The following is a 21422-nucleotide window of genomic DNA, read 5'->3' as shown; positions in this document are numbered from 1 at the left end:
GGGTGCTCCCAAAAAGCAAAGGCAACCTCCCAGCTGCAGTTACGCTTGGCTACCCCAGGCTGCAGAGACAAACTGAGCCAGGATCACCCCCTGACAGCCAGGATCACCCCGTGGCAGCCAGGATCACCCCGTGGCAGCCAGGACCACCCCGTGGCAGCCAGGACCACCCCGTGGCAGCCGGGATCACCCCGTGGCAGCCGGGATCACCCCGTGGCAGCCAGGACCACCCCGTGGCAGCCAGGACCACCCCGTGGCAGCCAGGACCACCCCGTGGCAGCCAGGACCACCCCGTGGCAGCCGGGATCACCCCCTGACAGCCAGGATCACCCCCTGACAGCCAGGATCACCCCGTGGCAGCCAGGATCACCCCGTGCCAGCCGGGATCACCCCCTGACAGCCAGGATCACCCCGTGGCAGCCGGGATCACCCCCTGACAGCCAGGATCACCCCCTGACAGCCAGGATCACCCCGTGCCAGCCGGGATCACCCCCTGACAGCCAGGATCACCCCCTGACAGCCAGGATCACCCCCTGACAGCCGGGATCACCCCCTGACAGCCAGGATCACCCCCTGACAGCCGGGATCACCCCCTGACAGCCGGGATCACCCCCTGACAGCCAGGATCACCCCCTGATAGCCAGGATCACCCCCTGACAGCCAGGATCACCCCCTGACAGCCAGGATCACCCCGTGACAGCCAGAACTGCTGCTGGAATCAGGTGGTGGCAGCACCATGAACCCCTTCTGTGCCAGAACTGGAGTACTGACAGCCAAACCAGTGAGCCTTGCCAGTACAGCAGCACATGCACCCAGCTCTGACCACTATCAGCAAATGTCTAAACAAAGACAAGACACTGCAGTGCGAGATGTGGTCTGCACGAGCAGCTGCAGCAACGACTGTGGCTTCCTTTCCCAACCACTGAGACCCAAGCTGGACAGTTTATTCCAGAGCTTGTGGCCAACTAACTGGTCACAACTAACATGCACTACTACCACCCCAAGGCTGGGGTTGTAAAAGAGTGTGCAAATACAGCCTGTGTGAAGCAATTTCAGGAACTGTGTATCAGTAACTACTCAATGCACTTTTGGGGATGCACTGCAAACCCCTGGCGTGCTCTGGCTGTAGTTCCAGCAGAGCTGACACCATCACACACTGCCAGTGTAAGGGAAAGGCCCAGGGATCCTCCCTTCCCCAGGCAAACCCAGGCTGTTCCTGGAACTTGCCCTGCTGATCACCACACACTTTCTGAACTAATTCAACTTACTAATCCAATAGAAGCTTGCTGAGGTGTTGGTTTTGTTTTTTTTTAGATAAGCTCATTAGCTTTCTTGCATTAGGTTTCTTGGAAGCACAGTTCCAACCACATTTCAAAAATATATTAAAAAGACCAATGGCAGAATTGAGCTCTTGTTCAAGTAAGTGAATAAAATGTCTACTTTAAATGGAAATGTTCTACTTTCACCTTCAAAACTTAGGCCAGAACACAAACTGCAAACCTAGCCCATCCTGCCATTAGTTGAAAGAAATCACCTACCCTCCTGTCAGATTCCCATAATTCATCTGCAGCTCAGATACAGACCAGAAAAAAAAAGCAGCCTGAAAAGATGCAGCCAGCAGCCAGCACTCCAGAAAAGTGCTCCTTTTTCTGGAGACATCCCTCACCATTACCTGCTGCTTCCACCCGAACCTACACTGACATTTTATTTTGGCTTTTCAGCCCCAGAACTGTGACATGGCTCAGTGCCTAGGGCTACACATGCTGTGCACCCACTGATGCCTCATTTGTGCTGCTGAGCTGAGGAGTGAGCTTTTGACAGACTCCTGACTATAAAACTGAAGGTAAGCCAACTCTGTATGCTACAGAAGCCATCATGTGAGCTCAGACCTTCCACCAGATCCCTCAGATGGGCAGGAGGGCTATTAATGTGTGGGTGTGCTGAAAACCCATGAATGTCACCACTAGATCCTTGCTGCCCACACCATGTTCTTGCAAAGGAATGCATTTCTGCGACACCCAGAGCTGCAGTGGTGTTTCTGTCTGCAGGGTGAGGCTGCTGGGGCGCTGAGCATCACGTGCACTCAGCAGGCTCCTGTGTAGGCCAGCAGCTGCAAGGCTCTCAAGGGCACAAGGACACTGCAGGAGAACCAGCTGACCACTCTGCAGCTTGACACCAACAGCCCCTGGGAGTCACAGCCCCATTCCTTGAGGGGGCACCTCAGATCCACCTCTTGACATCTTGGATGCAGCAGGCTGGGAAATCCTTTGGCTGCTGGCTCTGTTCACATCACCAGGCTGGCAGGGAGGTAACCTAATCTTAACCAGTTCCACAGGGCATGGGATCACCAACTCAGCCTGCTGGCTGAGAGACACTGCGAGTGCTTTAAAGATTGAGTCAGCACAGTTTCCTGGATGAAACAATACAAATCCACAGCACTCCCTGGCCTACAGTCCAAGCTGTGTGAAGGAACCACAAATGATTTTCCCGTAGGACCAGAATTTTTCCACTTAGCTCTCTGAACACTAAACTAGACTCCAGCTTAAACTGAGTGAGAGAAATGAACCACCACCTACAAAAAAGAAACACATAGTTATTCTGCCCTTCTCAACTTCCTGATCAAAACTTCCGTCCCCTTTCCACTGTCTCAGAACAGTTCATGGCTGAGATAATGGAAGTCCCACAAGGTACATAACTGCTTTTGTGGTCAGAGATAAATATTCCTCAATATGTCACAAATGTGCTGAGCATCCTCACACTGAAAGTGATTTGTACTTCAAGTCCCTTCTCCTGTCAGAAGGGAAAATGCTCCAGAGCAACAAAATATGGTTTGAAAATGGTTTTTGGACAAAAAGCTGCTAAACCAAGTGTAGCCTTTTGAAGTTTTTCAAATTAACCTCAGCTGTCCACTCCACTGCCTTGCCTAGCACATTCAAAAGCTGGCAACAGAAACACCAGGAAGAACAAACTGGCACTGGAGAGCTAAGGACAGCACGGAGGAAAGCAAGGCCATACAAACCCAGCAAGGGGGGCTGTTGTATTTTGCACCTATTGCCTCCAAAAGGAGCACTCAAACTAAGCTCAGCACTGTGACAGCTGCTTTCAGAGGCTGCTCCCTCCCAGGGGTGTGTCCTCCCATTTATTTCTCATTTCCAGAAGTGCTAGATCAGGGCGTGGGAAGGGAGACAAGGGTTATTTCCTGCCACATACAGCATCTTCTTTTTTATAGCATGGTTTTCTCCACACCTGAAGTGAAAAGAAACATCTTATATTTACTTCCCTCTGTTTATAGTGGTGAGCAGCAAACAGCTCATGCCAAGAAAAAACACCTTATACTAAGGCTGGCTCCTGAAAATTGAATTCATGTTCCATGTTCCTTACCAAACAAATAAATATGTTCAGTTTCACAGCTACCAAAGGCTCCTGAGAATGCCAGATCCAGCTACACAAGCCTTGAATGCCTCCAGAGATTCATGGTTGTGTGAAGCTAAAATAGAAAATAATCCTTTCTGTGATTCCTTTCTACCTAGATTCACTGGGCTGTCAGAGCCATGAATAACAGGAAACCATTTCCAAAGCTGCATAAGCACAAAAAATTCTTCCACTGCTCCATGAACAATCTTTGGGAGAATGAGGAAAAGTTTGTCAAGGGTTTGCACATCACAGCTGTGGCACATCGTGTGACACAGCACATGCAAAAGCTGATCTAACCTCAAAGTTTGCACAATGCTGAAGAGCAAAGCTGGGCTCTGCTTCACTGGACAGAGAATTGGAGATTGCACAAGAGAAGGATCACAAGGTGATACGTAAAATGTAACAGCCTTACCCAGTACTCCAGCTCCCAGCCTCCGGGGATTCAGAGTGCTGTGATTAAGTACCACTGCCCTCAGATGATGCTCCCACCCACAAGTTACAGCACTTATCACATGGAGGCCTTTTTCAGTCACAGCTGTCACAGTTCCACACCCTAAATCTCCACGTATTCCATTTTGTATGGGTAGAACTGGCTGTGGTCTGCAGCCACTGCACCTGAATCCCAACAAGGCTCACAAATCAGAATCCTCACCCTAACATTCACACTTCCTTGACAGCACAAAAGAAATGTGCCTTTCAGAAATGGACAACTGAGATGCAGCCCTGAACAGCCCAACATAACAGGGCAAGTCCATATTATATCAGAATAGAAAGCAAATCTAACTCTCAGGCCTATACTAAAAATATTTAAGTTGGAATTTCTTAGCCTGAATCTGCAGTCTGCTATGAGCTCCACCTGCCACCAAGTCTGTTGTCAGAATCCTCTCCTTTGGGAAGCAAACTGACTGGTGTTCAACAGGCAGTTATACCTAGCCCTGTAAAAGATCACAAGGAACAAATATCTGCACAAATTAGAGAGTCTGCATTTCTCTCCCTGTGTGTCAGCTGTGAAATTGGAAACAGCTTTGGACTGCAAGGAGGGTAAGTACAGCCTCTGACAGTCTTCTCCTGGAGTGGCTCTTATGCAAGATCTATTTCTGATCTCTGCCTGACAGCAAACACATCCTCAGGCATTTCCAGGAAGTCCCAGACAAAGGCAGCAGCAAATGGCCAGTCCTGACCCAACTGGCTCGGGGAGGGAGGCTGGCTCAGACTACAGCAAGGGACATTGCTCTGGACAAACAGGAATGAAATGGCATCCTGGCCAGTTTGGTGGGAGGAACAGACTGGAGGGAGTGTAAACATTTTACACAAACAACTAAGCAGTTAACACCTCACTACTGACCTGGGCTGGATTTTAGCCAACATTCTAGAAGGGGAAAAAAATCTTAATAAACCCAAAACCACTAGTAACCAACACACTGGTTTTTTTAGTCCTTTATTTATCCTTACACATGCAAAATACTAAGTTAACCCTTCTTGTACATAATTTTCACTTGCTGCTGGCTTTCCTCTGAAAAGGAAAGTCCAACAGGATCTGGTCTCCTCTGCCAAAAAAAAAAAAAAGAAAATATTCACGAACACCAAACAAGCAGCCACTGAACTGACCCCTCAGGGAAAATTTCCAGGGCCAAGGCCTCTGGACAAAATACCAGCTCCCTTGTATTCCTACAGGAAGAGGGGCTCAGCCAAGCCAGCTATCTGAGGAACCAGACCCTTCCTGCTACACCAGCGTGCAGCTACTCCACAAGCACTAGGTCAAAACACAGCACTGCCATTCTACAAACATCTGACAAATCTGGTACAAAGGAGATCTCCACTAGACAAAAGAGTCCAAGGATGGGAACAGAACCAGCAGGAAACAAGACACTGGATTTTAAACCACAGCTCTGGTAACAAAAGCTCAAGGCTTGAATGCAGAGGTGTGCAGCACCCAGCTACAACAAGCAACCCTTTAGGTGCCCATACATGCCCACTGAAAAAGAGGGTAGAAAAGGGCATTTTTTAAGCCCTGCATTGGTACTTGATTGAAATTTGTACAACTGGAAGTTGTCATAAAATGCACTGAAGTTACAACACATGCTGATCCAGCACTGGATCACTCTTCCAAGCAGCTTCTAAGCAGTAGCTTAGTATGAAATCAACAGTGGCAAGTCACAACATTGTGAACACACAGCAGTGGTCTCCAAACCTCTGGGCAGCAGCAATCCTGCTGTGCTTGTGCTCCAGAGCCCCCAGGTGGAAATGAGAAGGGTGTGGATTTGAGCTCTCAAGGGGACCCCTCACAGCAGCTGTAAAGCACTTGTCAGCTTGGAGATCATGATTTGGTAAGTGCTGATTCTAACTCACCTAGGGAAGGAAAACAAGTTACATCAGGGTTTTACAGGAGCACAGGAGTTCCACTGGACACTGAGCACCCTGGAGTGCAGGATACAGTTTCGTAAGATGCAGAAAGGCGAATTAACAGCTCACCACTGCCAAAAATGGAGAGGTTTTACTCCCTCTTCCAGACATGTGCTGCTGCCACTTACTTGTGCAGGCTCTGGCTCTCACAAGACCCCTCTGTGAACCAGTCCAACAGGATACACACCCAGTGGAAAAAAGCTGACTGTCTTCTTTTGGGTCAGGAAAGAGATGAGCACAGCAGGCAGCAGGAAGGGCTATGTCCAAACAGCCAGACAACACAGAAGGAGAAAGGATAAGTAAAAGTAAAGCCCTGTCCCCCTTCAGCAGCAGCAGGACCACCACCTCAGCCACCCCACAGCACACAGGTAACCACACTGCCAGGAACAACAGTGCTAAGGATCCCCCTGATCCTCTCCAGCTGCTTATGTAAAAATGGGTTTGGACACAGTCGCAGTCAAAATACTGACAGAGCTTGCACATTCCAAGTTAATTATCTGCCTTTTTAAAAGTAACAGAAACAGGAAAGCATGTGGACCCTATTACCAATAAAGGGAAGAGTAGGATTCGCATGGTTATGCAATAATGGACATGGAACTTGAGGGGAAAAAACAGCATCTTTTAAGCTGTGGAAATCCTATCCAAGCAGCATAAACAGATCTGAATATAGACCCATCTAGGCAAAGTGCCAATTACAAAATTTGAGACACACATAAAGATGATGAAATAAAGGACTGAAATACTAGTGTAAATTCTGAATTCATTAAAAGAATTCTGAATTCATTAAAAGCATTAGAAGAACCAATTCTGCCAATGAGATGTAGAGTGCCCTGGCTACCAGCAAAAGGAGGACTCCAGTAATAAAGAATGGGGAACTAAAGAGACTCTGTAATCATACCCATATTTAGTACAGTCTTATGGAGGCATTCCTATCCTGAAGGCTCTTAAATGGGATATCAGAATGCAGACTTGACAGATTTCAGACCCTGAAACACATACTTTTCACTAGCTTCAGCAACTCCCCATTCAGTAAGTAACAAGCATAGCTCCCAAAAGCATAAATGTAAAGAATATTCAACAAATGCAAATCTACCCTTAAAAAATCAAGGTATCTCAAGATTTAAAAGCCTGTGTCAATAAGGAGATACAGAGTCCCAGCAAATCTCACCCAGATAAAAAGCTGGTATATTGAGATATAAATAAAGACTTGCAAGCTTGACCTGCCAAGCACACTGAAGTGGGTTGTTTCCCTTTTTTAAAAATGGGAACTTGTGTCAAATGTGGTTTAACTGGCTTGTTAAAAATCTAATTATTAAGGAAGTACTCTCAAAATGGTGGATGTTTCTTTTAAGAAGTTTTCATTTCTGCAAAGGTTCTCTGCAACAGGGTGGGAGCAGACTTGGAACCAACACTGAAATCTTTGTAAGCCAAAAAGTGTAAGTCATCATCAAAAACTGACTTTATACAAAGCGCTGCCAAAAGCACAATGTAAACTCACAGAGCAGGGCAGGGGGAAATGACAACAAAATATTTCACATTTTTCAGTTGTGTGGATGTTGGTACTGCTTATAACTATAATAGGTAGAAAGTTTTAAAATGAAGCTTTCAGTCTGATGAGCACTGCACTGTAACTTAAAAATAACCCAAGTCATTGCAGATAGTGGGCAAGCAACAGCTTTGAAAGACAACAGAGTACAAGGGGCCAAGAAGCACATGGTTAAAAACCTAGTTAAAGCAGCTTCTTTTGACTTTAAAAACAGCTTCTGGGAATGAAAGGAGGACAGTGTTTGAGAAATGAATGTGGGAACTGGTCCCCCAGTCCACTCTGGGAGATGTGGGTGGCAATTTGATGGAGACTGCTGATGGCTCTGTAGCTGATTTAGGGCTCTGGCTTAGGTTTGTTTTTTTTTTTTTAGCATTGGCAGAAGAATGTGGCTCAAGAGTTTCACAATGTCATGACACTGGCCCACTGAAAGAAAGAAAATTGTTAAATTCAGATAGAAAACTAACATTTTTAGAACTGGAGTATATTGGAGCCAGTGGATGGAGAAGAGCTGGAGAATGTTTAAGGTTTTCTTATCTCCTCCTACATGAGAAGGTAGATGACCCATCGTTGTACCTCTCATCTGGTATCACGACACAAGTACCAGTCACAAGTCTCTTGCTTGTTTCAGCAGCAGCAAGAGAAATAGTGAGGATATTTTACCAAGAGCAGTATTAATAAATCAATTAAACTCATGACACCTTCTTCATCTCAGTGTCCTGAACACAAGTTGTTGTTGTTGTTATTTGATAAAGAAAAATTTTATTCTATCAACTAAAGGCTGTTATTCACAAGAGAACTCTTGACTGCAGAAAAGAACAACTGAGAAAAAAAATTGCAAAGACTAAAAAGAAAGTAGATTTTTGGGAGGTAGAGATGAGTAAGAGACCGATCTCCAGCACTGACCAAAAATGGAAATGGCAGCAATACTGAAATAGAAGCAGCATGAGAATAAACTTCCTTTTCAGAGGTACATGAAATAAATCCTTCTTCAAATTGCTTTCTAAAAAAGGATTTTCAGCATGATCTCTGATTGTCCCTCCACCAATCCCATGATAAAAGTCACCAATCCTCTGAGATAACTGGAGAGACTGCTTTGCACAAGTCTAGAGAAGTCAAGATTCCCAGTGCCTACATATTTGCTTCACTGGAAATTAAGTTGACTTCTTTGTCTCAGCTCATCATGTTCTTCCCTGCTATGCCCTGAACTAGGGCACAGAGCAAAAGAGACGAATCTTCTTATCAAGTACCTGGATGCACACATATTTTATATGGATGTGTACTTACATCACTTTCATCCCATTACAGTAGGGTGCTTTAAAATTAACCTGCTCCACCTCAAACCACACTGGCATCCCAGCCCTCAGAGAAACCCAGGGACCAGGCTCTACCACTTACATATCTAAAGTACAAAGACAATGTCCCACACATGCACAGCAGTGTAACTGCCCCCTCACCAAGAACAATATTCCACTTCTATCTCCATGACAAATCCAAGCCTAGAGTGTTTAAAGCAGCTGGAAAATAGAGCAAGTCCAACTCTTTTCCCCCCTCCAAGACAGCAAAAAAAAAAAAAGGCTGTTTCTGCCAAGCAAATACTGAATACGCTGCATTCCATTTCATTAAAACAATTATTCAAAAGCCAGCCAGGAATTACATAAAGCTTCCTCCCTGCACCACCCCCAGCCCCTTCCTTCAAGCCCTCCTCCCCAGCAGCCTCCCAGCCCTGCAAGGACAGGAGCACACCACGGACACTGCTCCAAATGCCTCCTGCCCACTGCCTCTCCCATCCCACACACAAGCAAGACAATCAGGGGGCTGCAGCACATCCAGACAGCCCAGAAGCTCTCAGAGTTTCACCACCACAGCCACACCACGGTGATCTGTTCCAAGCAGATTTCTCACTCACATTTGATGGGAAAGTAGCATCCAACAAATGAAGCCCTTAACCAACCCTACCAGAAAAATGAATGATAACCTAACAGATTTTCTCTCAAACTCACACCAAGGCTTTTAAGCATGACCCAAGACAGAAGGTGCTGGAGGCACTGGGTTTAAGCAGTTAAGTACAGGAGCAGCATGCCAGAGCAGCTGTGAGGCACTGCCCAAGCAAACTGCTCAGGACAGCCAAGCAGCAAATCTCAGATTAAACACACGCAGGATAGACTGAAAACTACAAGCTTAGGGTTATAAGAACCTGTCTGACAAATTCATCTCAAACTCCACGCAGCCACTCCACAGCTCTCAGGCTGACTGACAGTGCTGAGCTGCTCATCCTTCACAGGAGAAATAAAAGGCAGCTTCTTCAGGCCAGTGCAGCTCACCCACTCACAACTCTGAGCTGGCCACTGATAAGAGATTTCATGACGTGGATGAAATGGCATTTCATTCCCTCCCCCAGTGCTCCAGCTCTCTGCAGGGATCCTGTCTAACTGCTGGAGCTGCTCACAGCCAGGCAGAATAGTTCCAGCTGTGTGTCACACTGCCTGACCAGGCCTACACAGCCCAAAAAACATCTCCCATACAAAACCACAATGAACAGGAGCTTCAAACCAGAAGTACTACTCCAGGTACCTTATTCTTGGGGATCACCTCTGCCCAAAAGGGGTCATTTGTTAGCAGGAAAAAAAAAAAAAAAAACCACACAATCCAAATGTAGTCCCAGGGCAGCTGCTGATGCTGAGAAACAGGGAGCAACGGATGCAACTAATGGAAAAACAAGATGAGCAACAGAGACCAGCCAAGCCATCATCTTATTCCAGTTCATGGGGCACCAGTAACCTCAAGTGACATGCAGTGAGCCCTAGGCTTTTTTTTTCTGACCCAGCTGAAATTAGTGGCTTCAACCCAAAAGAAACCTTTTCACAGAGAAGCCCTGAACTGGTTTAGGACCATGAAAGAGGATAAAACAAGGGAATACTAAGCCCCTAATCCACAGCAAATTATTTACAGTCCTCTTGCCCATGACCTTTTCTACCTCTGGCATCTTTTACCATCTCCTGCTCTTATTACAACTCAGCCTAACCACAGTCCCTGAACCACCACAAACTTCCCCATAGCACAAAGTGAAATTCTCTGTTCACCTTCCTCTTCAGCAATGGAAACAAAACAAGATCCTGTGAGGCACCTAGACAGATACAGGATTAATTCTGTCTGCCAGCTCAGTTCTGTGACAAAAACACGGGACTGGTTTATTCCTGGAGCCCCCATACAGTCTGATTTATAGCTGAGCCATTTAAAGCACAATTCCCCATGCAGAGTGTCATTCACAAGGTTTATTCCCTGGAGTGCCATTTTCTTTTTTTTTAATGTTCTTCAAATGATTTGCAAAATGTTAAAGGTTTAAACACATGCAATAAACAGTAAAAAACCACAAGAAATCAAGCTACACTCCACTGCATGCTGCCAGCCACTCAGTACCTCACCCAGCAGAGCCATCTTTGCAGATGTGCACATGGTAATAGAACACTGTGAGAAGTGGCACAACAAGCTGCACTGGACAGCTTCAGACTATCTCATCATCATTTAAATAACTTGAACTGAACTTGTTCACAGTGTAGAGACAGTCCAGAGAAAAAGGAGCCAAGCACTAACAATGCAGGCTGCCTCCCCCTGTGGACTGCCATAAGTTCTCTTGGCTCCTCAGTTTACAGTTGTCTCAAACTGCTTAGATAAATTTCCCATGTAAATTCAGAATAGTTACTGTCTGCTAAAAGAAAAAAGCTGCATTTGTGTGAGCAGAAAAAGAGTTTACCAGACTCCTAAGCAGCACAAACACATAACCTCAGGGACTCAGTTCCTGTAACTGAAACACCAAACTTGTTCCACAGCACTCCAGTTACCATTTCAACTTGTTTGTTTCATTGGGATTTAAAAACACACACGCACAGAAGAGAAAGCATGGATTTTAACACCCATCAGCTAAGGCAGACTGTCCCCAGCTAGCTGGGGCCATTTGCAAAGAGAATGAACATGAAAGGGAAAAAGAGCTAAAACTGATATGAGGAAGTCATCACCCACCTCCTATTTTTATGGTATATCTTTAGCACACAACATTCCTTGAATGACTTCACGAGGCTCTGTGGTAAAGGGAAAGACTAGGGTAGAGCTACTGTGGGGAACTTGGAAGGGAAAGAAAATCTTTTCTCCCTACTCACAGCCTGTCATAACGGGGGTGAAGAAAGGATGAGCAATCAGAAAGGCACAGAGGGAATATTCAACAGGGCTGAGAAAGGAATAAAAACTTGTAAATCCAATTCAAACTTCCCACTGTAAACTTTTCCAGCAATGGTGACCAGAAAAGCTTGAAAGAAGCTTTTCAGCTGGAAGCTATTTCAGAAACACAAAGATCTCACCAACATAACCACACTTTGCAGGTAAGGAGTAATTATCCATTTCACAGACAGAGAAACAACATGCCTTAAGTTAGGGTACATTTTTGAGGCTGTGGAGAAATGGTTACCTTATGCTATATTCAACATAACCCACAGCTGAAAGAGGTAGCCTCCCTTCCCAGTCCACTGTCCACGTAAAAAAATGACTTTGAGAAGAATCAGCTTGCTGATGTAATTAACTGTCCAGCAGTTTTTGTGGACACAAGCAAGGGAGATGGCCACAGGGAGCACTTAAATCAAGTGAAACCAATTTGAGATCACAACTTATTCTCTAACCCATTCTACTTCAACCAAAGTGGAAAGTAACGGTGCCACTTCTTGTTTCTACTCTGCACTACTGGATGCAGTAATCAATCCTGCCTCAGATGAGACAGTTCCCTGCACAACATTTTAAAATGCAATATCCTAACAGTCATGATAACCTGTACTCCCAGGGTCTGTTACTAAACCTCAGTTAGGACAGGCCTGAACTGAGCAAGGAACTCACTCCCTAAACCTCATCATCTTATCACAGTGTGAGAAAGCTTCCCACAGACAATGTCTCACTTTCAGGCAGCTGGAACAGAAGAGCATCTTCATTAACAGCTTCCGCATCAGACAAAAAGGGACACACAGGATCAGCAACAAAGAGGGAAGCACAGGCTGAGACCAGAGCAGGAAACCAGGACCAGAGATCCTATTCACTCACACGGATTTTCCACTAGCACACACAACTGCATTCAGAATCTGCTCTGGCTGTCTCCAAAGCTGCATCAGATTCTGGGTATCACAACTAACACATTAGGTCAATTCAAACAGATTTGTTTTGTGGCCATGGACAGGCTTCTCCCACCCTCTAGTTACAGAGCTTAAATATAGGGATTTATCTGTTTGTCTGAGCAGCAGATCAGAAAAACAACTCTGATCTAAACAGAAGTGCATTATTAGTCCTTGTTCTGCTGCCAGACTAAAATTGTAGCTGTCATTTCTACAGTTTCACAACTTGTTTAATAAAATAGATAGACTTCAAAGGGCAAGAGGTGAGGAAAAAGGGATCCAGAGGAACTGAATTATCACGATCCCTAGGAAAGGAAGAAAAAGGAGAGAGAGAGATGAAGATGTATGAGAAGTTTCCCATTTGTTTCTCTAGTGGCAGAGACGGTGTTGGAGGATCAGTTTTAACCAGGAGGGCAGCTGAACACTTAGGATAAGTTGACCTCTCCCAGAGAGGGACAAAGGAGCTAAAGACAGCACAGAGTCCAGCCTTCCCGTGGAAATAGAGCAACAAGAAAAGAAGCCTCTCTCTGCATCACACACTGCTTGAGGCAGAGGACTCCCTGTCTGAGTTGCTGAGGACAATGAAGTCCCTGTTTCACCAGGGGTCACAACAGCTAAGGAGCTGAAACAAGTCAGAACCCCATTGTGCAGAGCATTAGTTCTGTTTACAGCCTTCTCGCCCAGCAGCAGGAAGGACTCAGAAATCTGAGCCAGTAGAGAGCCAAGGCACCAAATTACTTTTCCAGTGCTTCCCCCCAATACCATTTCCTGGGCGTAGCTGACCGTAAGCAATTTCACAGCAAACTTTTAGTCAAGTGAGCCCAAAACCCACAGCTATGACTCCCAAACTAAAGGAACTGAGTCAGAAACAGGCAAGCATCCTCCTCTGGAGAGGGACAGACAGACAGCACCGCCCTGCAGAGCACAGCAATCCTCCAAATGTTAGCACAGATGACAGATGGAAACACATGCACCTCCCTCCACACTCCCATGAAAAATCAATGGCAAGATTGCTCCCTTTAAAGTCAATCTTGAGAGGATTAAGCACTGAAGAGAGGGTGGATTAGAGTTCCTAAAACCGAGGAAAACAATTAATAAAGCAAAATCTCTTGTGCCCCTGAACTATGCACCCAGAATTTTGAAGTCCAATTGCTATAAAAACATTATGCAAAAGAAAAATCCTTCTAGAAGTGAGAAAGCACACCTAAAAAAAAAGCAGCTCACAATCTAATTGACATGGACAGCTAAAACACATCTCCATTACACAGATATAACTTCTTTGTAAAACACCTTTTATAAGCTCCAGTGAATGCTGTTTTGGTTTTGATTGCAAAATCCAGTTTAAAAATATCTGAAGCCTTTGAAAACAATTTTTTTTTTAATAGCAGTAGAGAAGTGAGAATTTCATCAAATGAAAGCTTCTAAAAGCCACACCATTTCTGTCTGGAGTTACCAAAAGATTTCCCGGTAGTATTTGCAAACAAGCCTTTCAGAAAAAGGCTGTAAAAAACTTTTGGAGTCAAAATCCAAAATAGTATTCTGACTAAAGCCAATGTAAAGTTTTTCTTCTCCTACTCCTCTCACCATAAATACATGACAGGTTCCACAAATTAGGTTTCTGCCTCTGCAACAAGCAGACCCTAACAGATCTGTTCCCTCACACTACCTAGACAAGGTAGCACCACAGAACCAGTAACTCAGCATCTCATTCAGAGTCCCAGATTGTCTGAATAAAGTATGTGTGGATGGTCACTTGTGTGCTGGAAGCACAGGCTGTGCTTTGGCAATCCCCTGAAAGGGGCAAGAGCCCCAAATCTGGATTCTCACTCTTTAGGACAAAGCTGTACTCTCTGTGCCAATTCACAGCACTGCAGAACAGCAAATTCATCCAGCAAACTTCCTGTCAAACTCCAAGCACATCCGCAAATGTGCTTCCTCAGAGGGAGTGCAGGGGACAATCCGGGCAGGCCTGGCCAGCTGCTCTCCTCCCTTCCCAGCACGGCTGCTCCAGCTCACACCCAGCCCCAGCACGGCGTGTCCTGTGCCACAGAGGCTCCCCAGAACAACAGGGGCACAGCTCCAGCCTGCAGAAAGTTTCCTGTGTGAGCTTCTTCAGCACTGGGGGAGGGGGGGGAAAGGGAACAAAGATTTTTTTCAACTCCAAATGAGTCCTCAAAGCAAGACAAATCCATTCTCATATGTTTCATAAACTGTCCAGTCCAAGAACAAAGCTGAGATACTTCTGGACCTCCATTTTACAGTGGACGTGTACACACTGATCAAATCCTCCAGCTCTAGGGAGAGGGAGGAGATTTTTGATAAAAGCAGGGAATTAAGAACAGACACACCAATGTCTCTGTGAGGGGTTCACTGATGCCCAGCAAGGCCCTTCACTCACTGCTCATTTCTGCCTCACACAGATTCAGAAGCGAGGTGTGGAAGTATCTGAGCTGATTTTACTTGACATCAACTCTGAACCTGCAAGTCCCAGCTCAATATCAACCTCCTTTTGGGCCAAAACTGTCCCTGGAAGCAGAGCAGCTTTGTCCACATGGCACTGTGCCTGAACCAACAAGTCCTGCCTAACCAGCCTGACTCTGGAGAGAGCCAGTGCAGACGTCTGTATCCATGGCACAGTTAATCCACAACTCAGATAATCCACCCATAGATAATGAGGAAAGAAAAGCAAACAACTCTCACTTGAGCTCGAAAGTCTGACTTATTTCAGGGGAGTTATATCAACACAGCACTGCTCCATTATGTGTGCATCCCAAGGTGAATGGCTTTAGAGCAGTAACTGAGCCATTTTGGGCTAACAATGATTCACAGAGGGAAAACAGCTGGTGTGCTTTTCCTTGGTGAATTCTGTACACCACAGAAAGCTTAGAGAAAGGGTCACACTTTTTTTGTTCAGCTGCCTACTGTTAATTAGATCTTGTCCAGTCTGAAAGGCTGCACAAAAATTGAGACAGACGCAGTGTAATTAAGACTTGATGAAATCAAGTTGCTCAGACTAAAAGTTCTAACTATTGGTTGTCCCAATACACTTCAGAGCTCAGAAAAACAAGCCAATTTCAGATCTTTTTCACAATTTCTTTGCAGTTCACCTCTAATTCTCCTACAGAGGAAAGAAAAATGTTAGGGGACTGCAGTAGCCTATTCCAACGACTGGGAAGTTACACTACCACTGCTCAGGAATGCAGCTCTTGCAGAGGGCTCAGTGAGGCTCCCATGATTTACTGAAGAGCATGCTGGTGAGACACTAAACTGGCCCTCCACAGAGCTGCATGCTCACCTTGAAGGGCTACTCATCAAGTCAACACACAGACTGGGTGAATCCTGTTCTGACTAGCAGTGCATTCCTGAGCACGCCAGGAACTCGAACAAAGCTCCAAGAGATAACCAGAATGAGGGATATGAGAAAAGGTAAACAGAACTGTCTCCACTTAAAGGAACAACAGCCATGGGAAGAAGCTGCAGTAGAAATTACTTCTGTTTTCACCAACAGCTACTTCACTGAAGCAGAGGGTTTTGCTCCCCAAGGATGAACGCTCCAGGGCACACCTTTCACCAGAAAGCCACGCAGCAGATGGACTCCTTGCCCTGTAAGTGTTATCATTAGCCCAATTCAAAGTCTGTTTTCTGAAGGTGTGACCACCAGCTTTATGCCAGCACCGTAATGTGAGCTTCCAGGTCCAGAAATAAACCTGCAATTTTCTTGGACTATATGTCAACAGAACGTCTGGTTTCTATTAAAGGTAGGATGGAAGTAACGGATCACAGCCCCTCCCCAGTGTCTGATTTAATCAGTTTCATAAGCGGAACTCAGTCGTCCTAATGCCTCCCAGAGCACAAGGGATTTTGGCAGATCCACACCCTTTCCGGCTTGGTACCAAAGGAACTCAAATTCTCTAGATCTTTCCCTTGGGACCAGTTGCCTGACATTTCTCCATTACACGGTTTCGGGAACCCGTATAATGCAGCACACCTGGGAGAAGCAGAGGGAGGAGAAGGATGAGCTCCGAGCCCGGCGGGCTGCGCTTATCCCCCCCAGGGCTCCCCACTCCGCAGCCGCGCAAAGTTCAGATCTCGCCCCAGAGCAGGCTGGAGCGGCTGCGGCGGGGCAGGGGGGAGATGTCTGCCGAAACCCGAGCGCGCTCCGCGCTGCGGCGGGCGCGGCAGCGCAGGGCGCCCTTCCCGGCCGGGACAGCCAGCGCCTGCCCCGGCTCGGCCCCGGGACAGCCCAGCCGCGGGGCTGGGCGGGGAGCCGGGCTGGCCGGCGCGGGGAGCGACACGTCCCCGGACGCCGACAGGCGCGGCCCGAGCCCCGCGGCGCTGAGGGGCGCAGCGTGGCCGGGCGGGCCGCGGCCGCCGCCGCCCGGGGCGCGGCGAGGAGGCGGCCCCCGCCGCGGGGAGCCCGCGCAGCTCGCAACTCACCCAAGTCGTCCATGGTGCCGCCGTGCCCGCTGCCGGTGCCGCCGCGCCCGGAGCCGCTCCCGCCGTGCCCGGAGCCGCCGCCGCCCCAGCGCCCGCAACTTTCCCGGCCCGCCCCCGCGCGCGCCCGCCCGCGCGCCCCCGCCGCGCGCCCCGCGCCGCCCCCTGGCGGCCGCCGCGGGAGCCGCCGGCCCGGCCCCGGAGCGCAGCGGGCTCGGTGCGGCCGCGTCCGGCCCCGCTCCGCACCCGCGGGTGGGAAACGGCCCCGCAAACGCCGGGAGAGGCGGCAGCGCCCCGGGCCGCCACCCGCGCGGCTCTGCCCCCGGGACGAAGCTGTCCTGCCGCAGCGGAGCCGTCCCGCGCGTCCGAGACACCGGCCCCGCACTGTTCCCTCCAGGAGCCTCTTCGAGGGAATGTCCTCCGGGGCAGTGATGCAGCCACACTGGGCTTACTGGCTGCTGCCCCAAAACTTTCAAACAGACATTTCAGAGCCTCAGCTGATTACCCCATCCCAGGGAAGCTGGGATGAAACCCAGCAGAAACCTTTCCTGAACAATTTTCCATAAGCTGTGGCACCATAAGGGAAAGTCACCAGCTACTTCTCCTTTGCTCTGTTCAAAGACTATAACAGCCCACCTGGATTTCTCATGTGATGATCTTGAACCATCATTTCCCACATGCTTTTCCTTTCCAACCTCTGTAAAACAGCACTCCAGGGCAGCAAAGCCCTCGCTTTGTCTGAGCACAGCCCAGCTCAGCCCTCGTCAGCGCTGTTTCCCACTGTGCTCCAGCCAAGCTGACATGGCAGTAAGGGCAGTTGCTCAGCCCAAATGTCCACGTCTTAATCTGATGAGAGATACACCAAAAAATATCAGTGTGGGAACTGCCGAGGAGTCAGGAAACATGACTCTTGTAGCTCTTTTCCTTACAAAATTACTACCAAGTCAGAGAATGTTCCCAGAACTGAGCAGCACATGTCCTGTTGTTGAGCTGAGATTACGGAATTGTGTTTCCATTAAACAGAGACCATGAGGTCAGCTGTGAGCAATCTCCAGTGCTGTATTTTTCACTCTCTAGACACAAACATGCCCAGTTTCCCCTGCTAGCACAAGTCAGACATCATTATTTCCTGTGTTAAGTCATGCTTTAATGGGAATTATCGCTAGGGGGGCAGGGAAATATCTCATCCCAGCCAATGCTTACGAATAGTCAAAAACCTCCAAGAAATTCATTCCAGCTTTTACTCCAAATACAGGAGTTGTCAGAAAATATCCTTTCTGAGATCTAAGTACAACACAAATGTAAGTAAAGACTTTCATTGCATGCTTCACCATCCATGCCAAAGATGTCACCTGACATCCCCCTTGCTGGTCTCCCTCAGCAAAATGTAAAACATTATTTGGAGGGACTGTTACATTTTCTTAAAATCCATCACTGGCTGTACAATGACAACTTCAGGATGCATGTCCCCAGGTGGAGAAACATAAACTACTAGCACTGCTGGTCACAGAGCAGACCTAAAATCATTAGAAACATGTCCTTTTCTGGGGGTCTGCATGTTGCCTCCACCAGCATGTGACAAGCATGTGCCTCAACTTCAGTTGTATTTTTACCTCTGCAAAAATAAAGTGTCTACTGTGCTCTGTTCATATTGTAGCCTGGTATGCAGTTTTTATTTTCAGCTTCCTACAGTGTCCTTTGGGAGTCTGGAAGTGAATGTAAATCAAGAAAGCAGTTTCTATTGTGTCTCAGGGCTGAAATTAAGCAGTCATAGAACCAGTTAGGGCTGCACCCCCAAGAAATGGGTTGTGTCCAAGATGCTCAGTGTTAAAAACAAAAAAATGAAGTAATTGTTTCTAAAGCTTTGCCTATGGCTTGTGCACTGCATTGAAAGGGTTGGTGGGGTGGGGAGGCAGGGCTGTCCCATGAGTGATCCTGTCCTCTAGGCATACTGCTTTTAAAACCAACCTGCTCACAGCCAGGTGCTGTGACTGAATTCTTCACACACTGAATAACTGAATTCTTCACACACTGACATTTCTTACATAAAATTGCCCGTCCCTAACCCTCCCATGAGAGCTGGAGGACCAGGGGCAGGTTACAACCCCAGCTGCCAAGGCAACTTCTCAGTGGTGTGGGCTTAAGCAACCTCACCCTGTCCTTGAACTCCTGTTTCCTCATCATCTACCTGCTCTTTGTCTCAGGCTCCCCTGACTCACAAACCCCTGCTTGCTGCTAGAAATACACAGCCTTCCTCTTATGCTGTGCCCTGTGGCTGAGGCATTTTGATTTACCCCTGTCTTTCACAGAAGGTGTAACAAGAAGTTACCACCCCCATCTGCAGATGGGAAACAGGGCTGGGGACTGGAAATTAAATTAGACAGTGAGTTAACATCAACAAAATGTTGAACTATGGGGCTTCCTAAAGTTCACAGAATCTGTGTTCAGAGTATTCCTGACTCCACACAATCTGTGGCCAGAGTACTTGCTCAAGGCATCCTTCCCTCCTGTCAGAGTCATTTATTTACCTGTTACAGACCAAGTCTCTCCAAGGGCAGCTTAACCCACTGACCATGCACAAGACCCCCGGGGCTGATGGATTAGCTGTCCCCTGAGCCCTGTCATTTCAGACTGGCTGCCAAACAGGAGTGACCCAAGCTCATTTCATAATACCACCAAAGAACAGCATTGTTATTTGCAATCTGTGTCAGAGACAATAAAAAAGGTACACTGGCCTGTGAGGCTTGTTTAGAACTTAGTTGTGCACGTTCCAGAGAGTGACTTGAAACTGCAGAGCAATGACAGTGCCTTCCTTGCAGCGTGTGCCCTCTGTGCTGTGCCACATGAACATCAGGCAAGGGGATTTTGCTCTTTCTTCAGGTCAATGCAAGGAAAAAAATTCAGTCAGAGCTTTAGGCTTGAAGCTAATAGCAGTAAATCACAACATGCAATTCTCACATTCGAGGTGCAACTTCACACTTGTTGAAAGGCTCTATTACAGCAAAAATTAACAAACTTGGTTTCTGGCATAAGATGTAGGATGTGACTTTGCAATGCACATTGAAAGCACCACACCAGGGCACAGACAGTTCTGGCAGCAAAGATGAGAAACAATCAAGTGATAAATCCAATACTTATCAAGTTTATAAGAATCAAGTAATTACCTGAAGTGTATGACTCACTGCAAACTACATATGCTTTTGCTATTTACCAGTGTGGTTTATTCTGCCAAAGGATAATGGTATCCCATGTTTCAGGGTTTGATTTCCATTGATATTGCTGGCAATAGGAACAAATGGGGGGACAAAGGTAATCTGTGAGGTTTCACTGTCACTCTTGGTCACTGTTGTGTACAATACCCCAGCATGACTGAATGTTATTTTAAAAAATAATAGTAATTATTAAGAGGAAACACTGATGTTCACTACTAAGTTTTCTGCTCTATCAAAGTTTGAAGCAGCTGCCCAGCTCAGGGCCGAACGGGCAGGGCAGGAGCACCCAGATGGCACACGTGGATTGATTCTCTGCCCGCACAGAGAATGTCAGAGGCAAGCTGTCAGCAGCAGAAGGCTCCTCTCACTCACACGGAGTGACGGAGGGCAGCTGCTCCCCGCCCAGCAGAGCTGGTGTGCAGCACTCACTGCTCTCCCTGCGCAGGGTCTGCCTTGCTGTCAATTGCTGCAAATTAGGAAAGGAGGGGGTTTACTTATATAACAGGAGTTGGCACCAACTCCTTTTTCCAGAGTAAAGGTTTGTGATTTCTTTGACAATAAGGAGCCTTGCTCTATTTTTCATTTTCTTAAAGCACGTGATGTCAATAAAGAACTGCACACAAAATGGAGTTTACAGTACTTTACACTAAGTGTTCCCTAATGGCTTTTAGAGGACTTCTGCAGCTGGGAAGCACGACTCCGACTTTCACTCCCCCTAGCTTCCTCCTGCCTGCTGAGAGGCTGAGCTCTGCTAAGGATCCTGCTCAACAAGAGCTGCTCCAGAAACCTTTCTGCAGCACCTAAGCCCCTCCACTTCCGTTTTCACTGACCGACTGCTTCTGCAGTAACTTTGAGAGGGAAAAAGACGAGCTTTTCACGTAACAGCGCCCTCATTTTAATAAACCGCGGGTTTGGCCGCAGCAAACCCTGGCAGCGCTGAAAGAACAAAAGCCGCGTTATCCTCCGTAAGAGACCTCTAAAACACACCAGAGCCCAACTAACTGAGCTAATTTTGATCTATTTTTTACCAGAAAATTCAGTCTCCGTAGAGACTGTCAAAAATTGCCAATGCCGACTATATTTCAAGTCGTCATGGCGGGGTATTGGGAAAAGTTTTCAATTAGCAATAATCGCGCCTCGGATTAACCTCATTGGCTACGATACTGCCACTGCGCAAAGCTGACTGGGCTAGCCCGCCGCTGCCGCCACTCGCCCCGGGGCCGCCACCGAGCTCACGGCGAGTCCCGCCGCCCGCCCGCTGCTGCCCGT

The 21422-nt window shown here is 47.3% G+C and overlaps 1 protein-coding gene, 1 long non-coding RNA gene and 1 other non-coding gene across 9 annotated transcripts in view; 1 reads left to right on the top strand and 2 right to left on the bottom strand.

Annotated features, from left to right (window-relative positions):
• LOC135282505 (uncharacterized) overlaps positions 1-4982 on the top strand; it is a 33664-nt gene extending 28682 nt beyond the window's left edge. Inside the window, exon 3 of the long non-coding RNA XR_010348634.1 lies at positions 1719-4982. This is a non-coding gene — a long non-coding RNA (uncharacterized LOC135282505). The remainder of the gene's footprint in view (positions 1-1718) is intronic.
• The window catches only part of PXN (paxillin), a 59406-nt gene that overhangs the window by 25544 nt on the left and 12440 nt on the right, over positions 1-21422 (bottom strand). The window contains exon 1 of one of the 7 annotated variants that reach the window (XM_064392322.1): positions 17578-17676. The exons of 5 other annotated variants lie outside the window; for them this stretch is intronic. In XM_064392322.1, coding sequence (XP_064248392.1) covers positions 17578-17620 — 43 coding nt within the window. In that variant the 5' untranslated portion in view covers positions 17621-17676. Of the gene's footprint in view, positions 1-16944; positions 17058-17577; positions 17677-21422 lie in introns of those variants that run through there. One more of the 7 variants, XM_064392323.1, reaches the window with a different exon arrangement.
• On the bottom strand, positions 21194-21334 carry LOC135282929 (U4 spliceosomal RNA). The gene has a single exon (XR_010348901.1). It is a non-coding gene; the product is annotated as a U4 spliceosomal RNA (small nuclear RNA).

This window comes from Passer domesticus, chromosome 17 (assembly GCF_036417665.1).
Source record: "Passer domesticus isolate bPasDom1 chromosome 17, bPasDom1.hap1, whole genome shotgun sequence".
Taxonomy (NCBI): domain Eukaryota; kingdom Metazoa; phylum Chordata; class Aves; order Passeriformes; family Passeridae; genus Passer; species Passer domesticus.
The sequence above is the reverse complement of the archived record's forward strand: the minus strand, read 5'-3'. Positions and strand labels throughout refer to the sequence as shown.